Here is a 20,997-nt window from a genome sequence, read left to right on the forward strand (position 1 = left end):
TCATAGGTGAACACGTTAAGTGATATACGGTACCACATTCATCTTCCTTGGGAAAAAAACAAATACAGGGAATTGGACTGTCCTGCAGGGATTTATGCTGCGAGTCTGGAAGTTTTGTTGATTCCTACGATGTGAAGAAATGGGGAAGCCAGCCTGAGCAGTTAAGTTGTATTAAGTATGTCACGAATATCAGCTGCAAGATAAACCCAGCAGATGTCCACGGTTCTCTGTGCGTGTGCATTGTGAGGCTGTGTAGAACTGTTTTAATTTTGTTAGCGACGGCGGTAGCGTTTTTTAACTTTACAGGATTGCCTCTGCGATCACTTCTAGATGTAGTTATCTTCCTAAATTTGCAGTATGCCCTACCTTTTTAACTGCCAGGAACAGTACACGCTGTATGACTTTCAGATGTTAGTACTGGCACTCGTACTGATAATGGCATAGTCAGAAGATGTTATCCATTCGTGAATCCACTAGCCAAGTATTATTTCCGAAGCAGAGATTCTTTGGCTATCGCAAATGATGATTTTCACAGTTGGTGAAAAATTACCCAGAGACTTGCCTGCACCTACAAAGTCATACCCCGTGCACGGTTATAAATAGCAAACTCGGAGGGGGAAGGGACCGGGCAAGGGGAGAAGGGAGGATTTGAAGTACAATGTTCAAGAAGCTGGTTTAATATATGACCAAGTGTCAGAAGTCAGGTTTCTGAGAATTACTTTTCAGATAAACAACTTTATAGCACCGCACTTAATCTTACTTACTAGAGACATCTCATTTATCACGGAATTACAAGTAACTTTAATTCTATCGATATTCCCATAAAGCTCGCTCGGCAAAGCGAGCCTGGCAGCTCGACAGGCTGCGGGCTTCCCCGGCCCAAGGGGGGACCAAGGGGGGACCCCAACCGAGCCGAGCCGAGCCGGGCCGGGCGGGGCCGGCCCCGACGGCGGGGCCCCGACGGCACGGCTCGGCACGGCCCGGCACGGCTCGGCTCGGCTCCCGCGGCTCGGCGCCGGCCGGGGACGGCCTCGGCACTGACCTTTCGACGAGAGATGGCGCTGTCGAGGTTTGAACGGAGCCGCTCCGCCGCCGCTCGGCACCGCCGGGTGCAGCCCGCTCCGCGCTCGCACGGCTCCCCCCTCCAGCCCCGGCCGAGGGGCACCGGGAGGGGAGGCTAAAGGGAAGACAATTAGTTCGCGATGTATTCCGTTAATTAGCCCGGCCAGGCAGGCCGAGCGCCGGCGGGAGCGGGGCTTGCAAACTTGCAGGGCTTTCGGACCTCTCTGCTGGGGGCGGCCGGGGAACGATCGCTGCCGGCAGCAAGCGGCAAACCCAGGGGGGAGCCGCCGCGGGGGGGCGGCCCGGGGGGCCTCGGTACCGGCACCAGGTACCGGCTGGAGCCCGGCTGCGCTCGGCAGCACCGCCGAGCCCCGCCGAGCCCCGCGGAGCCGCCCCCTCCCTCGGGCCGTCCCCGCACGCCCCCGGGCCAAGTCCCCCGGTGCCCTCGGGTGCCCGGCCGGCCAGCAGCACCCGGGGGCTCCGCACCCCGGGGCAGAGCAGGGCAGAGCAGGGCAGAGCAGGACAAAGCAGGACAAAGCAGGACAAAGCAAGGCAGCGCGGAGCGGAGCGGAGCCGGGCGGGCACCCGACGGCGCGTCCCGGCGGGCGGAGCGGCCCCAGCCCGGTGCCCGGTCGCCGGTGAGCGGGGCGGGCAGGAAGGGGTTACGGCGCTCCCAGCTGACAGTCAGCTGATTGCGCCCTGATTGACAGCCCCGAAAAGTTTCCTTGTTTCTATACTATTATGCTAATGCCGGCGGCTGCAGGCAGCCCATTGGGCCGCCCGCCCAGCCAATTTGCCATTCGGAGGCTGACGTCAGGAGCGCTATAAAACTCTGCAATGCTTTTAAACTCTCCTGCTGGATGAAACCTTTAAAATATTTTTCATCTTCTTGCCGTAGCTTTGGGGTTGAGTTGTGTTTTTTTTTTTTTTTCTCTCTCTCTCCTTTTTTTTTTTTTAATGATTGTTATTATTTTGGTTGCGATATCGACTTTGATTTTTTTTTTGTCTTCGGTCTCTTCTCCCTCCTCCTTTCCCCGATGAACCTCTCTCCTCGCTTTGCACTTTGCATGAGAAAGCCCAGAGGAAAGGCACCATGAAGTGTTAAAAATAACCAAACCGAACCTAAAAAAAAAAAAAAAAGAGAGATTTACTCGCAACAACACCAGCTAACACTTCCAGCTGCAGTTTGCAAGCTGCAAAAAGAGAGAGAGGAGAGAGAGAGAGAGAGAGGAGGAAAAAAAAAAAAAAAAAAACCTTTATGCAAAAGGCGAATAGCGAGAGCCCCTCGCTCTGATGCATCAGCAGCAGCGGAGACTCTGCAAGGGATAACGCGGAGCCGGAGCGAGAGCGGCCGGGGCGGAGCGGAGCGGAGCCGGAGCCGAGGCTGCGGCGAGAGGCAGCGGCAGGAGGAGCGGTGCGGAGGGGTGCGGAGCGGTGCGGAGCGGTGCGGAGCGGAGCTCGCCCGGCAGCAAGCTGGCTCACCCGGCGGCAACTCAGAGCAGTCCCCTCGCTCCCGGAGCGCACCCTTTCTGGAGGACTGTCAGCAGCAAAAGGATGGCATCAGAACTGGCAATGAGCGGCTCCGACCTGCCCACCAGTCCCCTGGCCATGGAATATGTTAATGACTTCGATCTGATGAAGTTTGAAGTGAAAAAGGAGCCGGTGGAGACCGACCGCATTATCAGCCAGTGCGGCCGCTTGATCGCCGGGGGCTCGCTCTCCTCCACCCCGATGAGCACGCCCTGCAGCTCGGTGCCCCCGTCCCCCAGCTTCTCGGCGCCCAGCCCCGGCTCCGGCAGCGACCAGAAGGGCCACCTGGAAGACTACTACTGGATGACGGGCTACCCGCAGCAGCTCAACCCCGAGGCGCTGGGCTTCAGCCCGGAGGACGCGGTGGAGGCGCTCATCAACAGCAGCCACCACCCGCTGCCCGGCGCCTTCGATGGCTATGCTAGAGGGCAGCAGCTGGCCGCGGCCGCCGGCTCCGGGGGCTCGGGGCCGGCCGAGGAGATGGGCTCGGCGGCCGCCGTGGTGTCGGCGGTGATCGCCGCGGCGGCGGCGCAGGGCGGCGCGCCCCACTACCACCACCACCACCACCACCACCCGCACCACGGCGCCGGGGGGCACCCCCACGGCGCGGCGCCGGGCAGCGCGCCGCCTTCCTCCTCCTCCTCCTCCTCCTCCTCCTCCTCCTCGTCGGCCGCCGGCTCCGGAGGCGGCGGCGGCGGCGGCGGCGGCGGCGGCGGGGGCGCCGGGGGGCTGCACCACCCGCACCACGGCGGAGGCGGCCTGCACTTCGACGACCGCTTCTCGGACGAGCAGCTGGTCACCATGTCGGTGCGGGAGCTCAACCGGCAGCTGCGGGGCGTCAGCAAGGAAGAGGTGATCCGGCTGAAGCAGAAGAGGAGGACCCTCAAAAACAGGGGCTATGCCCAGTCCTGCCGCTTCAAGAGGGTCCAGCAGCGGCACGTCCTGGAGTCGGAGAAGAACCAGCTGCTGCAGCAAGTGGAGCACCTAAAGCAGGAGATCTCCAGGCTGGTCCGGGAGAGGGACGCCTACAAGGAAAAGTACGAGAAGCTGGTCAGCAATGGCTTCAGAGAAAACGGATCCAGCAGCGACAACCCTTCCTCTCCAGAGTTTTTCATGTGAGTGCCCACAGCCTTGCCACCTTAACTAAAAGTTCTCCGTGTGAGTTGTTGTTGGGGGCTTTGCTAGAGCGACAACCCAGCTTGCCACCTCGTGTCACTTTTTTTTTTGTTGTTTTTAAACTCAAAACGATTTTAAAACCAAGTTGGTTTTGGGTTGATTTTTTTTTTTTAAGGTGGGCTGGCTCCGTGGTGGCCGACCTAAACTTCTACATGAGTTTCTTTTCTGTTTATTATTATTATTTTTATTATTTTTTTTTGTGGGGGCTTGCTGTTTTTTTTTTTTTTAAATTTAAAAGATCCAACTCACCACCAACTCAGTTCTTCATATGAAGCTTGCTCTTCTTTGAAACCTGCCATCCACATTATATATATATTTTTAAGTTCATGAGGTTTTTTTTCTTTTGAGCTTGCTGTGTCCAAAAGAGTCAGATTTTTTTTGCCATCCTGAGTTCTTCATATGAGATTTGAGCTTTGCGAAAAGTAAATAATAAAAAAAAACACACACACAAAAAAAAAAACAAAAAACATAAAAAAACACAAAAAAAATAGAAAAACAATGTGAAATTTTTAGACTCCAGCTTGCTGAGTTCCATCAGTTTTTAGCGTTGTTGTGCAAAACTAGAGATATACCTAGATCAACCTGCCAAAATCAAGCCTGCATCAACCTTCGGTGTGTTCATGTGAGTTTTGGCCTTAATCTGCCAAATGTGAGACTTTAGTCTGCCATTAGAATCCCATACTCATCTCATGCATTACGCTTGCTATTTTGTCTTAGCAACAATGAACTATAACTGTTTCAAAAGACTATGAAAAAGAGACATTATATTAATAAAAAACCCTGCATGCTGGTCATGTACGGTATAATTATTTTTTTTTCTTTTGCTTGGAAATGGACTTTTGGAGACTATTATGGCATGGCATTCATCCTTTTGTTTTATTGCCTCATCACTTTTTTGGGTTGAAAGCAAAAAAGTGCAACCTTTGATCTTCCTCCTCCTCTTCCTCCCCATTAAAGTTTGCATCTGCTCTAAAACTGCTTTGAGTTACTCAAAACTTCAGACTTCCTTTTAAATGCACTGAAGCATTCCCTCTTAAAAAAAACATGCCAGAATGGATTTTGATAATGTGGCAAAAAAAGAAAAAAAAAAGATAAAAAATACAAAAAGAACTTTGGGAAGATGTTCAAAAGCAAAATTCACATCCCATTTGGGGGGGACATTGAAACCATGCTGTTGCCTAAAACAGTCACACAAATAATTTTAAGTGATCTGCCCCATCTCTCTCTCTCTCTCTCTCTTTTTTTTTTTTTTTTTTTTTTTTCATTTGGTCATGGTCAAATGTGGAATGCTCTGGGTTCCTAGTATATAATTTAATTCTAGTTTCTGTCATCTGTTAGCCCAGTTAAAATGTATGCTACAGATAAAGGAATGTTATAGATAAATTCGAAAGAGTTAGGTCTGTTTAGATGTAGATTTTTTTTTTAAAGATTGATGCACTAAATTGTTTACTGTCGTGATGTAAAGGGGGGTAGAATTTGCAACGGGACTGTTTTAAAAAGTAGTTTATGCAGCATGTGCTTGCAACTTAAATATAAGTTGGGTATATGTAGTCCTTGCTATACCACTGACTGTATTTGAAAACCAAAGTATTAAAAGGGGGAGGCACCCCTGTTTATATCTATAGGGGTATTTTACATTCAAAATGTATGGATTTTTTTTTTTTTCAAAATTGAAGTATTTGGGACTGAATTGCACTAAGATATAACCTGCAAGCATATAATACAAAAAAAAAAAATTACAAACCTGTTTAGAACGCTAATACAATTTATGCAGTTACAAAGATGGCATTACTGCACAGTTTTAAAATGATGCAGATTTTTTTACAGTTGTATTGTGGTGCAGAACTGGATTTTCTGTAACTTCAAAAATTCCACAGTTTTAAAGGCAATAATCAGTAAATTTTATTTTCAGGGACTGATATCCTGTCTTTTAAAAAAAAATGGAAAGTAAATCTTACCACAATAAATATAAAAAAATCTTGTCAGTTACTTTTTCTTTTACATATTTTGCTGTGCAAAATTGTTTTATATCTTGAGTTACTAACTAACCACGTGTGATGTTCCTATGTGCTTTTCTTTCATTTTCAACTCTATGGTTATATCAAAAGAGAGAATAATCTACAATAATAAACTGCATTTTTTTGATTCTGTACTCAGTTTCTTAGTGTGTAGTTTAAAGTTCAATAACTCCGACAGCAGTACTTCAGCGTACTGCATGGCAAAGGGGTAATGCTGATACAAGAGCTGGACTCGATAAGGGAAAGGAGGGAAGAAGGAAAAGGATAGCTTTGTGGAAAATGGAAAATTGTCACCCACTAGAAATCAGTTATCTTTCAGGTAGATGAAAAACGTGAGCTTTCAGGTGCGTCCTCTGACTTCTCAGTACTGCAGTGACCTCAGTTTCAGTGACTCATATCATCCCACCAGGTTTTAGGAGATCTCAAAGGGGAGGTCTGCTTCAAAACCCGATGACATGATATGGCCCTGTATTTTGATGGTTTTATGATGGAGTGAAGCGAAAGGGAAGACTTCACATCCTCTTATCATCTGATCCAAGCAAAGCGTGCTTATCTCTAGTAAGAGATGACACTGCATCAGGCTTGGCTTGTCACAGAGACACTTAATGTTAGATCGAAATATTTCTTGCCATTTGGGTCCATGCCTCCTCCTTTTTTTTTCTTTTCTTTGCTTTTGTCCCCCATTCTTCCTTCATTTGCCCTCTTTTTTTTTTTTTTTTTTTTTTTTTTTTTTTGCTACAGGCCTTAGAAAGCCCAGAGTGAACCAAGGAGCAGAGAAAAAATATTCAAAGGACTTCCTCCAACTTTTGAAAGTTATTTGCCCTAAACAATCAGCCCCAAAGGTTAATGTGCTAGAAATGTTAAGGTCTCCAAGCCCCTCTTCACTGCAGTTCACCATGTCAAAGGGCATTTTGACTTCGAAAGGCTCCTCAGACCCTCGACCCAGCTAGTTTACAGCGACCTTCCCGGAGATCCTCCAGAGGAAGGAGGCAGGCTGTGCTCAGAATCCTCTCTCACCCTCTGAATGGGATTAGCAGCCCAGTTTGTTTGAAAAGCCTCTCTGAAGAATGCTCTGGCCCCTCTGGGACGATGGCTTTATCTCCAGACCCAGCCTCATAAACCCAGCATATATATATATATATATTTAAAAATTCAATTTTATCCCCACCCCACTCCTCCTGCTGTTGGTCCAACACCTTCCCAGCTTTAAAACCATCCCTGCTGGGTACTGGTGGCACCGAAAGCAGAGGACCTGTTACCATTCCCCTACCGGCACCCCATCCCACGCTGGGTGCTGGGGTCAGGATGCGACCCTGATGCCCCCCGAGCCGTGGGCGCTGCCTGTTGCTGCAAGCCCACCTCCTCCCATCGGATGGACCCCGGTGGTGCCCGCCGGGGGTGGCAGCAGGCATGTCCCCCCCAGTTTGGCGGGCGGTGGCCGTGGTCCTCGCTGCCGCACCTCACCCCTCCCCGGCACCTGGGCAGCGCAGTGCCCTTTGGCATCTGACCTTCTGTTGCACTGGGGTTTGAGTAATGGTTCAAGCTCCAGATTCTGGTTAATTCGAGTTCCATTTTCTGGTTAATGTGTAAGCTGTGGGTAAACTGGTCGCTATTGGCTGAGCAGAGAATTATCTCCTCTCATAAAGACGGGGTTTATTTTTGATTTTCTTTAATTCCTTCTCCCACCTCCCCTGGCTGAGCCTTTGCTGATACCCACGTTTATTCACAGGGGGTCACTCAGAGGCTCGGCCGGGAGCTCTTTCTCACTGCCACCCTTTCAGAGAGCTCCTGGAGGAGTCCTGCTCTGTATGGGGACGGAGCGAGGGCAGCAGAGCCCTGAGCCCACCAGCAATGGGACCCACTCCTGGTCCCCACACCACACTGCCAGCACAGGCTGACACCGGGCAAGGTTAGGAGCAGGCTCTAGAGTGTGAAAGGCGGTGGGAATCGCATGAGTAGCGCAGAGCCCTGCTGCCTCCCTCAAGTGTCTTCTTTCTCAGAGGAAAAAAAAAAAAAAAAAGCTGTTTGAACAACGATAAGAGAAATCCTTCCTAGAAATAGAGCGATTGCAAAAGGGAAAATTCCCATCACACGCCCAACCTGAGAGGGAAGAGGAGGCTTGCCTTTCTCCCAGCTTCACGTTGTTATTACACTCCCTAATCTTTCTTTGCAAATAAAAAAATAATGCAGTCTTCACTAGGCTGCATTTGAATTTCAGCCTGAAACCCGCTAACTTCCCAAGTGAAGGGAGAGGAAAATGACAGCAGCAAGTTTTAATGTTCTCTAAAGTGAAGCGACTTTTGGGGTTCTCTGTATGAATCATTGCAGGGGAGCGCCCACCTTTGCCGCAGGACTGCTTGCTGGGCACTAATTGGAACCACTCTTCTCTGAATAACCCACATTCATTAATCACCCCTCGCTTGGCTATCGCCTCAATCCTGCTCCCAATGAGCTCGAGGTAAACCCCCGGTGCTCTCTGAGGGGAGCAGGATCCTGCCGTCCCCCCGCAGGTTCCTCCCGTGCCGAAGCAGGGGGAGCGCTGCCAGAGCTGGGGAGCCGCATGTCAGGAGACATGCGTGGTCTTAATCTCCCCATCACTAACAATGTCCCGCTTCTACCATAGTCCTGTGGTGCTTTCCCATTTATTAACTACATTACAAAGAACTTTCATGTGACCGGTGCTGGGAGATACGTGCACCGAGCGGCCCTTTGCTGGCCGTGAAACGGAGCGCACTGCGCTGCGGCCCCTTCCTCCCCACCCCACCTCGCCCTCGGGCTTTATTTTTTTTATTTATTTTTTTCCTAAAATGAATCAAACCCCTCTGCCTAACATCCAGAGCCCACGAGTATTTCTGTGTTGGTTGCTGCAGCATTTTCCCTGCCCGAGAAAAAATGTCATCCTGGCCCGCATCTGAAAATCAGGGAGCAGAAGGGAGGGAACTAGCCCAGTCACACCGGTGTACATTTATTTCTTCAGCCGGTGTACATATATTTCTTCAACCGGTGTACATTTATTTCTTCAAATTTATTTCCTCACCACCGCCGGCAGGTGCGGTGCAAGAAGTGCCTGCTCACAGCAGAGCGCTGAGAGCTTCTATGTATTAGAAAGTCCTCTTTGCCCTTTTAAAACAACAAAAAAAAAAGTGTGTGCAGACTCAAAATGCCACTTGAAAACTACACCCCCCCGCAAAACGTGGCAGCAAATTTTAAGTGTAAAAAATGAACTTTCCCAGCTCTTTTTTCCTTTCCTTTCTGAAAGCTTCTGCGCAGCTGTTTCCTCTCCCTCTCTCCGTGTAGTGTGTAGGAAGTTCTCGATCTAGAATCATTCATAATTTTAATACCAATTTCTATTTGACATAATACACTAATATCAGATACAGAGTGTAGCTGCTTCCTGGATTTAGGGAGGAAATGATGCATATATCAGAATTATCTGCTCAGATGCCAGAACTACACTGGTGTCATTTCAGCATGTGCTGCATTGAAAGGAAATCCTCTATATTTATTACGCCGATCATCAGAGGAGCTAAATGGACCCTCTGTTTCTGACACCTGTTCAGATGGCCAAATTAAAAATTTCATGCAGGAAAGAAAAAAAATGCTACACAGTTCAGTGTTGTGAATTCAGGTTTTTAATAAACTTTCCTCCCTACCGTTTCCAAAATCACTGAGATCAGATTGTGAGAGGCTGCCACGAGGCCTGGCCCTTCCAGGGACAGCTATGGAGAGTGTGATTTATTTTGTTTGCTCAGCCGGGACGAAAACCAATCCTGTTTGTACACACACACACACACTCTCGAGCAGTCTGTAGTCAAATGCTTCAGATATCTGTTTTAAGTGCACGTCTCGGTATGAATAGCACGAGGTAGCACACCAGGACGTGGCAGAGGTGAGTGGCTGTTGAAAGAACCGGTCTTTTCGGGAGGGAGCGGAGCGCTCGACCATTTCACACTTTTAACTCTCCTCTAATGAATTTTTGGGGCACGGCAGATCAAAATCAATAGATTAAAATACTGTATGCCGTGCCGCATTTAATTCTTGACTGCCTGAAATTGCGGGGGAGGACTGAGAATAACGTTTGTCACTCTTCGAGGGCTGAGTGCATTCAGATTTGTGAGCTCCAAGCCAACACGATGCAAAAATAGTTCAGGATGTGACTTAAGTTTTCAAGTGGAAAGCAAAAGGCCAGGGATCGACGAGGCTCTCTCTGGGCTGGCCGTGTGTAACGACAGAGATAGGCAGCCCCAGCCCCAGCTATCTGCCCCGCTATCAGGCTGACCCGGCACAGTGTGATAACATCTTGGTACCCTGATGTGAGCCGCCTGTATCTTATCGCTCTCCGAAATGATCATTTTCTTTCTATATTGCTGTACCTACATTTGTTTTTTATTTTTTTCCCCTTTCAAAGCCTGGCTTTTAAGCCAGTGCCATCTATGATGCCGCAGAGAGGTGTGCAGGCCTGTGCTTGTGGTGTAGGGCTGGAGACTGCCCTGCCTTTCCTCTCGGTTGATGTGAAGCCCCATGGACTCAGTGACATGCTTTCCTTTGCGCTTTTTTTTTTTTTTTTTTCTCACATGCGTCTCTACGAGATGTCTTGCATGGAGGCATTTGAAGCCAGAGCCGAAGTTTGCTAGAAGTGGTGCTTCTGTACCACACAGGAAAAAAAAAAAAAAGCAGATTAGCCAACAACCAACAAATTGAGCAGTGCCTTTGAGTTTCCAGCGGGGGTAGGGAATGGAGTGTCCCTGGTTGCCTCTCGCAATTGTTAATTCATAAAGAAGCACAGTCCCGAAAAATGTTCTCAGCAGCTCTTCCCCCTTTAAAGCAGAAATGTCAATGACTGTGTACGGAGGCGTTAAGGCTCAACACCCTATTTCAGCTCCAGTTCTGGCATCTCCCTGCCCCTCATCCCTGGCTTTTGGGTGCTGAACTCGAGCATCCCCGAGGGCTGTGGGGTGTCGGGGTGAGGGGGTGCGCAGGGACACACACTTCTGTCTGCCCGGCACCTGCCGTGGCCAGGGGATAGCACATTTTGGGATGATTCTGTCGCAGATTGGAGCAGCTTGAAAATAACCCTGGGCCATGGATGGGAGGGGGGGCATCCCTGCCACGGGGGCTCTGCAGGCAGCCTGGGCTGCTTCAGGGCTGCAGGGGCTGCACCAGCAGGGATGGAGGGGCTCACACATGCACACACACACACGCACACCCCCACGTGTGTTTGAGGTGCTGGCCCCAGCCCCGGGGTCCCACCACAGCCAGTTGCCATCGGCAGGGGACAAGGACCTGGGCGGGGGGGCCGGGGGACTGGGGAAGGGTGCGGGGTGGCTTCCTTCATTTGTTTGTTTGCTTGTTTGTTTGTTTCTAAATTCAATTCCTGGAACAAAAGGGGAGGCTGTGCGTAACTAAAGGATCCGTCCGTGCATCCAGAGCTTAGCTCCGGTGGGTCACCCAGGCGGCTCCAAATGACTGACCGTCCCCTAGGTACGTTCATGGAGCCACTTCCTTCGTTTCGCACACAGGATTTTTCTTTTCTTTTCTTTTCTCTTCTTTTCTCTTCTTTTCTTTTCTTTTCTTCTCTTTTCTTTTCTTTTCTTCTCTTTTCTTTTCTTTTCTTTTCTTTTCTTTTCTTTTCTTTTCTTTTCTTTTTTCTCTTTTCTCTTTTCTTTTGTCTTTCCTTTTTTCTCTTTTTTCTCTTCTCTTTTTTCTCTTTTTTCTCTTTTTTCTCTTTTTTCTCTTTTTTCCTTTCCTTTCCTTTCCTTTCCTTTCCTTTCCTTTCCTTTCCTTTCCTTTCCTTTCCTTTCCTTTCCTTTCCTTTCCTTTCCTTTCCTTTCCTTTCCTTTTTCCTTTCCTTTCCTTTCCTTTTTCCTTTCCTTTCCTTTTTCCTTTCTTTTTCTTATTTCTTTTCCTTTCACTTCTTTTATTTTCTCCTTTCTTTCTTCGTCCCTTTTTCCTTTTCCTTCTTTTTTTTTTTTTCCTTTTCACCTGTGCTCACACAGAGTCTAATCTAAACCCCACTGAAATCAAAGGGAGCTTTTTTAATGGCATTTTGGATCAGGCCCTGAGATCTCTGCAGGGAGCAAGGAGAGTGGGGGGAGCAGGATTTACATTTCATGGCTTTTAAAGAATCTGAAGTATGGAGGAGAATAGCTTTCCGAGGCTGAGTTTCCCAAATCTATGTGGATATACGATGGAGCATGGATGTGATTAAGCTTAAAGCCCTTTCTTAAAGAAAGCAATCAAACTCCCTCTCCTGAAGCCTGAACCCCACTTCTCCAATTTTAAAACAAAATATCTTGCCAAGGCCTTGGTAGTGGGTTGTCACGATGCTGAAATGGATGGAGACAGAATCAGTTTGAGTTGTTGGTATCAATTCTAAAGCTGTGGTGCTCTCCACTGTGAACAGCCCCTGCTCTCTCAGGCACTTGGAGCTGTTGCACTGAAACGTTACTGGCAATGAAAATGAACCCGAAAGTGAACCAAATAAGACCTAGCTTTTTTTTTTTTCTTTCTTTTTTCTGTTTTCTGCCCCTTTTTTCCCTCCCCCCCTCCCCCAAAACTTAACTGTTTCTAAAATCACTGATAAAAGCATTTTAATACGTAGGAAGAGATGCTGGAACCTGCAATGCAATTCAGTGTTTTGCGGTGTGGGATGAACAGATTTTCCTTTCCGTAGGGTTTCCTCCTGCAAAGTCATTGTAGAGGAGGGAATACTGTAAGATTAAATCTGTTTAAAATACTATATTCATGTCACACCAGATACAGTCTCCAGACTGTGCACAGTCTTTCAGCTTCCTTTATTGTGAAATCCTTTTAAAATAGCTCAGCATAGAGCAGAAAACTTATTCAAGTATAACTCTCTTGCACCAACTCTGCCAGATAAAATAAAGGGAAGTTATCAGCCCTCTTAAATTAAGAAATCTGCTCAGTGCCTCTGGCTGCCTTCCTGCTGTCTTACTTTCTTAGTCTCTTTCCTTATTAATAAACTGAGAGTTAAATAAACCTGCTAAATGAATCAATGTACCTCGCCGGTGGAAGCGGGTTCCTTCCACTCTGCTTCAGGTCTCCTATGATGTGGCTGAACTGTTGTGGTTTTAGATAAGGGATGTCCTCATCAAAGGCTAAGCATGATAAAAGTAGACTGACCACATCGCTTTCTCGATGCAATTCAGGTGTGAGACCTGAATACCTGTTCCTGTCGGCCGAACGCATTAATAACAGGATGGATTCACCAACAGGCATGAAAGCAGAGGTCATCTCGAGGAAAATGACACCAAAGGTCTACAGGAGTCACTGTATTTAAGAGATCCTGGGCTGTGTGCCAAGCATTGTGTTTAAAGAAGTGCTGCCCCCCTTCTCCAAATTCCCTGGGAGGGGATCGGGGCGAGGGAGGCAGAGGAGCTGTCACAAAGCAGCAGCTCAGCCCCAGCCGTCGGGCAAAAGGTTTCCTACAAAAAAAAAGACTGAATGTCGAATTGTCCCCTGGAAGTGACCCAGTGCTTCCGCACCGGGAGCCCTGGGACATGCCGCACCTTCCCAAGTGATACTGGAAGGGAGAGGGGTAATCCTGCTGGCACAAAACGTGCAGGCAAGTTTTGTAAAAGCTGCAGAGCTGTTCTGGAATTAAATTGCTGAGAAAGCGCCTATAGTGCGTCTTACTATTTTTTTCATAAAAAAACGATCAGGCTTGTGGTTTATCCTTGCTCTGATTATGCTGTACTATTACAATAACTTGATGGAGCCGAAACGTTCCTGCAGGCAGTTTATAGAAAATATATATACACGCCTGTGTATATACATACCCAGGGAAAGAAAGTTAAATATAGGGGACACAACAAAATATCCATGCTTAAGAAACACAGATTGACTCACTGACTTCTCGTTTATTGTACAAAGATTCACTCTATGTATGTTGATTTTTTTTAAATTAGATTTTAAATATATGTTGACAGTAGGAATTTGTACAGTGTGAAAAACCGCAGGGAGAAATGACAGCTCTACTTTGCTTATTAAAGTACTGTCTGGGAAATAATGGAACGTGTACAGAAATTGATTATTATTTTTCCAATTACATTAGTGTAGCTAATAATAATCATTAAGAAAAAAAATACAAAAAGCTACATGCTTTCAGGTCTTAGAAGATGATATTCACTGGTGAGGCAATAATATGTTTTTAAGGTAATTTATTGGTAAAATTCTCCTGTTATTAATGCTAAGTAGAGACCAGATGTGCAAGCTAGAAATGTTTCACTTTAAACTGTTTTAATTTTCTTCTTCACTCACAGACAGTTAATATACAGTACACGAGACTGTCTGAGTTTAATTTAGGATTTGAATATAAGAGATCCTATTTGTACAATAGTGGCACAACAGACATGTTTTACAATGCTAAAAATTCCTTTTAATAATGGCATATTTTAATATATTTACTAAAATAGGTACCCGAGAGAATCTTCTACAACGGTGATGTGAAATTCCCTGTTACCTGAGGTCAAAAAAAAAAAAGGTATGTTTTCATTTTCATTAGCAATTTCTCGTATTTTGGGAGGGATGGTAATGTCACCGCTTTGTTTCCTGCTGCTCACAGGGAGCTGCGGTCAGAGCCCGGGAGCCACTGGCAGTCTCCCGGTGCAGCTTCCGTGCTTTTGGATGAGGCTGGCTTTCAGGTGCCTACAAGAAGCATTTTGCAGTGATTGGGCTTTGTACTTTGGTCAGGCAGGCAGCTCTCCTATGTCCCACAACTCATATATAATCCTTTGCAAATGTTTTCTTTCTTTTTCTTCAAGCGCTAGTGTTTCAGACATCAGCTATGGGGAATAAGGATGGGTCTTACTGAAGGTCTCCTTCAGATCTTGATGAAAATCATGAGGCTGTGTTAGGTAACTTCTGTACTCCCAATTTACAATAGAGTCTAATTCACAGCACTGCTTTCCTCGTCAAACTCATGTTCATTCAGTCTGTCAACATTGACTAAGAAATATGCCACTAACAAAAATGTGGGGATTAAATGTTCGGTCCCTTTCCCTGCTAGATTCAAACAGGCACTTTTTTTTTTTTTCCTTCTCCACATGGAATCTGATTTTTATTGACCTCAACTGTAAAAAAATACTAAATGGCTTAAATGAGCTTCAAGGTTGCAATGACAGAGATTCCTGCCTGAATTTTGTTATGAAAACTCCTATTTTACTTAAGAATACACCCTACCACACTTTGATCAAACATCATGTGCTACTATAAAACAGTATTTTATTAGCTCATGTAATTAGCTTTTATTAAAAAATATTTAAAATATGAGTGAGAATGGGGAAGAGGTAGCCAGCGCTCTAGATTTACACCAAATAGGATAGAAAGTAGTTTTTGTTGGTGTACAGCCTGCAGGAGTGGGCTCCTCAAGGAGACATTTCATTGAAGGGGCAGCTCCTGTTCGTCACCTTCTTTCGCATTGTAATGGCTGCAATTGCAATAATCAGAGAGGAAGCCTTTCCTGGTTCCTGTAATTTATGTATGTGATTATTAGATATATATAAATCATATAAGTGATACAAATTCATGTTATCCATATATTAAAAAAAAAAAAAAAAAAAAAAAAAAAAAGGAAAAGCTTTTTCCCTGATGTGCACTTGTGATCTCGGGACTTGCTTAACCTGCTGCTCTCCAGGACAATTCATTGCTCCTTCCTTCCAATATTTTGTGGTTACCCTGTCACAGAAGGTAGGATAAAACAGCAGCAAAATCTGTTACTTTTAAGCAAATAGCTGTCGGGTCTCGGAAGAGTTAACGAACTTTTATGGCAAGGTTCAGACAGATCTGACCCCTATGGTAATATTTCATCTAAGGTTACTGTTGGGAGAGAAATCAAATTTCAGCTGTGAGCATGATTGACAGGTGAAGGCAAGAAAGAGAAAGACATCTGGTCAGATGGGGAATTTGGGAAGGAGAAGGACAATTCAGGGAAGTCTCTGTGATATTAGGAATAATAAGCTCAGCTATGAAGACTCCGATACTCCACACTCTCTGGAGGCGTGCTCCATGGAGATGTTCATTGCTATTCATGGAGGTGCTTTGATTAAGGGGATTTCAGCCTGCACATTTCTGGTAGTGGACAGTGGTCTCCACGGTCTAACGGACTAAGTTGACTACTTTGAACAAATTATGTTATTTCTTGCATACTTTTAGCATTTCAAGGCAATTCCCTTTACAAATGTGACCGGAGCATTTGGCGGGTGCTGGTTAGGATGTCCTCGCCATAATTTCCCCCTCGTGTCTAATGGCAGCAGGATTTGCAGCCACCGAGGATACATTGCGGTATTTCATAAGGCCAGTATTATTTTCCAAGGGCCATGTGCTGGCCAGTTCTATGTGCAAGACTCCCAGTAGCCCTGGCAAACATCCCTCCCAGTACATACATAACCCCAGGTGTGTTTGATACATATTTTATCCGACTTCAGTATGTTTTGTTTGGTGCAGAAGAGCTTTTCCGTCTTCCAACATCCTGGAACCAGCCCGAGTATTTCCTGATTGGTGTGATAATGTTGGAAAGCAGAATTTGGTTCTGACACATAAACTACAGCCCAGCTTTCTCTTAAAAATGAAGTGCAGGAGAAGAAATCTGGTGGTTTTTATCACTGTGTGCAACTTTTAATGTTTTGGTTTGCAAGACAAAGCCAGGGTCTCTGAAGGGCTTTGGTAATGATCCAAGGGCAGGACGTGGAAATGATGGACCCTGGGATCTAAACTGCTCCCTGCCTCCATCCTAGGTGAAAGAAAAGGTCCTGGCCCCACCACAGCTTTGGTAAAAGCCCAGCTGAATTCACAGGCCCCAGATTTCCATCAGCACATGAATGTCTACGAGGCAAGTCATACTAATAAAAAGCAAGATATGAATTTATCAGTCAGTAGCTGTGCTGTGAGTTCCCTGGATGGATGCTGCTATCTGGGAGTAAAAGTGGATCCCCCCCAATCCCTCCCCAGTATAGCTTAAGCTGCTTTCAAAATAAAAAAATAAAATAAACCCATCCACTTTTACTCTGGAGTAGGAGTGTCCACCCTGGGAATGGGTAGCACTGTGGTATATTTTACTACATAATTCCCCCATCTGGATGAGCCCTAAAACTAAGGAGAGAATAAGGAGCAGTAAAGAACAGAAATATATTTTCTGTTCCTTTTTCTGTTTACCTCTAAGACCTTTCACACAAGGGAAATCATGACAATCCTAAAGTATATATTTGCTTACTTTTGACTGCTATTCCTGCATTCACACATGCATTTTTTAAAGAGATTTGTGTTTTGTACAAGACCTTTTGCGTTCTCATGTTTTTCAAGTGTATTTTTGATGTACAACCGAGTCTGACTGTTGTTTGTGGCATCATATTTCATTTCACGGCCACAGCCTGTGATGTCAAGCTGCCTGACGTCCCTGCAAGTAGACCTCAAGTTTATTCTAAGACCATATATCTGATAAGACCATATATATCTGATAAAATTGAAAATTAAAGCCAAGAACTGTAAAAACAATCAAGTTTCTTTGTGTATGAGTGAGTTATTTTTAACTTTCCATTGTTGAGTTAGCCGTCCCTTTAAAAAGTCTTTATGTTTTGAGCCTGATATCAAGAGAACTTCCATGAAATATTATTGGCAAGTTTCCCATTGCAGTCAATGGGAGCCTTGTACGTATTTTTCAAGCAGATGTGCTATATTAAGTCTAAATGAGAATCTTTTATTTCAAATGGGAGGCAACATGCTGTTCTTGCTACGAAATTGATAGTAACATATCTCCCTTCATTTTCTCTTCCCAAACATACTCTGTACAATTTGCTGGTCATTTTACATAAGTAAAAAACCTGTTCTCTAGTATTTAAAAACAAACATATAAACAAACAAACCAAAGAGAGAGAGAGAAAAATAGAAACTTTCACAATGTCTCACACTCCTTTCTAGCTTATTCCTGAGAATGTGAATTATGAAAATACCTTGAATCTTTATGAGCAAAGAAAAAGTAAAGTGCATGACATATTTGACAGTTTTTACTCCCCCAAAATTCCCAGTAAAATCAATTTAATAGTTTTCCTTGTGTTTAAAATAAACTCTAAAATATTTTTCCACTGATGTGGCTTTAGCTTTTGTTTAATTCTAATAGAGGATTTTAAGTTAACTGCTACAAAAAAACGAAATATTTTTAAAACCTCTCTTTTGGATTTCCTAATTTGTGCCACTTACGAAATGACTCACACTGTACCAAAATACAGGAGATTGATGAGACAGGAAAAGTACTGATTTAACGTCCCATGTGTAAAATTACTTCTCAGGCTTCCACATATAGTCCTGATGTTTAGAGAATGCAGAAATCGGGAGCTGGGAGTTACAGCCTGACTCACTTGTGAGACTTTGACCCAGTTCTTTGACTCTAGATTCAGCAAAATACTGCAGCACTTTAAACTTGTTATCTTAGGTGTCTTCTAAAGGTCTGTTACCGTTGATCTCTTTATATCTCAGTTTACACGGTTATAAACCCAGATAATTAATTCTTACCTTCTAGGCTTTTGTGAGAGTTAAAAAATAGCTGCAATGGTCCTGGAAGCCTTCTAATGAAGACCTGTGTGGTGGAGTGCTCGCTGTTTGCCTTACTTCGTGTCCTAGGGCAAAAAATGCACGGGGCTGCCACCGGCACGAGCCCAATCCACCACTCCTGGAGGGGCAGGTGCTCCTACAGCGGCACTTGTGATGTCTGTAGGACTTGGGACTTCTGTCGGGGTGAGAAACCCCTACACAGGTCAGGCATTCTGGGAGCAGGTGATTTTCTGAATGAAGAACAACTCAGCTGTATCAGTTGAAATGTAAGCAAATCATTGATCAGTTGTGTGCCACCCCCCTGCCCCTTAAATACGAAGTATACATCCTAAAATCCTATATGTACACACATACACACATATATGGAATAACTGTTGTGCATCTGCAAGGTATCTAGAGGTCCCATTGTCCTTGTAATTCCTTGGTGCCATTACATTCATTTCCCCAGGTTCAAGCCATTATCATTCAGCAGCAGTGCAGCCTTGTTTTCTTTAGTCCCCACGTTATTAGTCTCCCTCCTACTCTCTAACCCCCCGGATCTGTAATGGAGTCCTCAGCTCTAAATTTGCTAGTCATAAAGATTTTTGCTTGAAATGTTCCAAAAATGCTGGGGGGTGGGAGGGTGGGGGGAGATAAATAAATAAATAGGAAAGCCTATGAGCAACACGCTGTGCCATGCTCGAGCATTGCACTTCTCCGGGAAAGATAATAAAGATATTAGCACTCATATAATTTCAGATAGGAAATGAAACCAGACATGAAAGAAACACTAGCTCCAGCTGTTGAGTGGGAATCAAACTGGCTCTGGGAATTACAGGTACTGTCACTGGAGACAGCCCGACTTCTGAGAAATGACCTCAGGTGTAGGAGCTTGCTGTGGCCCCTTGCAGATATTAACACCTAATTAACAATCTGCAAGAGCATCCTACATCTTAATCACCAGTGAGGTGAGAATGACAACCGAAGGAGTAGAAGGAGAAGGGGAATGGTAATTTTTCCTCTGCACGCATCATCTAATAACCATGGTTATTCAGATGCAGCTAAATGCGATTTCCTTTTAGTCATTTCTGTCTATTGGAAGGCACAGTAAGTTCATTTGCTAGCAGGTAGGCATCGGAGGTGAGAATTAAATTGATCTGAGATATTCTGAAAAATTGACCCAGAGGTCATTCGTAGTTTAAATTGGGAAGCAAGGCTGAGTTTATGTCTTCCCTTTCTTCTTTCCCCTCTGCCTGCTCCCCCCTCTTTTTGTGTTTCCAGGCATGTTATTCTGTATTGTGTAATTATTTAAACATACTCTGGTGGTGGGGAACCTTGTTCTCTCAAAGTTAATCAAAATAAAGAGAGCTTTTGTTAGCAGTGATAGGTAATTAAATAGCTGGCTTCATGTTGTGCAGAGGTATTGTGCTGGCTTATTGACATCTGAGAGCCGGGCTCCCCAGCCCTTCTGCACACAAACAAGCTTGCCGAAGTCACCGAGATTAAGGCCTGGGCTAAATTAAGCAAATTTGCTCCGCACGCTGTGCTGCACCACCGATATTCCCTTGGCACAAATTCCTGGCAGCTGGGATGCTTGGCAGGACTGCGGAGCGGGGACTGGCCCCGGCCCCAGGGATGCTGAGTGCTGCAGGAGCATGGTGAGAGGCAGCACAAATGGTTAGGTGGGGATGAGAGTCCTACATTGGGACAGGACTGGGTAGAGGCTGGTTTAGGTCTCCTGTGGAGGAGGGCTGCTCCCCTGGGGGCTGGATTTTAACAGGAGAAAATCATGTCAATTATTTTCTGCATGCCTGCTACTTTCTGTTTGTCGTTTTAACCAGGAACAGTCACAAGTGTGGATGGGAACAACCCGCTTTTCCCATCTTCAACTGCAATATTGGACATCTAGGGCCATGGTCTGCTCCTGTCTACCTGGTGTAAGTGGTCAGGAGAGCAGGGAAGCTGACGGAGAGGCTCCGGGCTTAGACCCGTGCCAGAAAGCCGGTGCTGGTAGCAATCAAGCAAGAAATAGTGGGCCAGATTTGCTCAGTCAAAGGCGAGAGCAGCTCTCCTGCGCTCCACGGAGGTGCTCCGGATTGCTGCTGCACCGTGTGGGCAGGAGCCAGAGGAGCTTTACTGCGATGCCTGCTCACGGGGCTTTACCTGCACTCCTTGGCTGGGCAACCGAGTTGAGAAGAGAAGCAGGCAGGGATCAGGGAATGAGGAATGTACACAGGTACATGCTGCAGACCTCGTTCAGCATCTGCTCTACCTGCAGCACGCCCTCTCTGTGCTCGGGAAGGATCTATTTCCGTATCACTCAGACCCAAATTATACTCTAATAAGGAGAGAAAGGAAAAGCGAAGAAAACATTATATCAACCAGTCGGCTTTTGTGGCAACTCCCATCGTTTTCTTTCCAATGACATGAGATAATCTCTATGTTTTCTGTTACGCTCATTTCTTCAACTCTTTTAGCTTTGTTTTCACATGTTGGCCTTGCACTAAAAAATCTAACTTGACATCTTGTGTCTTCTCAGCTAAAAAGGTATCAGTTCCTGGACTTAATGTCAGCTGTTCCCAGATCAAAGGCAAGAAACATAAAAGTTGACATATATTATTTATTTCATGGTTTACATCAATGATGTTTCTCTCTACCCTTTTTTGTT

The 20,997-nt window shown here is 45.8% G+C and overlaps 1 protein-coding gene across 4 annotated transcripts in view; it reads left to right on the plus strand.

Moving 5' to 3' along the window:
* Positions 1-1,589: 1,589 nt before the first annotated feature.
* Positions 1,590-20,997, plus strand: part of MAF (MAF bZIP transcription factor) — a 60,584-nt gene continuing 41,176 nt past the window's right edge. The window contains exons 1-3 of one of the 4 annotated variants that reach the window (XR_004778164.2): positions 1,590-3,707; positions 11,173-11,267; positions 14,222-14,289. Coding sequence is in view for 3 of the 4 variants with exons in the window: in XM_035543662.2 (XP_035399555.1) it covers positions 2,617-3,707; positions 14,222-14,255 (1,125 nt within the window). In the remaining variant the exon portion in view is untranslated. Of the gene's footprint in view, positions 3,708-6,527; positions 7,775-11,172; positions 11,268-14,221; positions 14,290-20,997 lie in introns of those variants that run through there. The other 3 variants (XM_035543662.2, XM_050713255.1, XM_035543664.2) reach the window with 3 other exon arrangements.

Source organism: Cygnus atratus, chromosome 12, assembly GCF_013377495.2.
Source record: "Cygnus atratus isolate AKBS03 ecotype Queensland, Australia chromosome 12, CAtr_DNAZoo_HiC_assembly, whole genome shotgun sequence".
Classification (NCBI taxonomy): domain Eukaryota; kingdom Metazoa; phylum Chordata; class Aves; order Anseriformes; family Anatidae; genus Cygnus; species Cygnus atratus.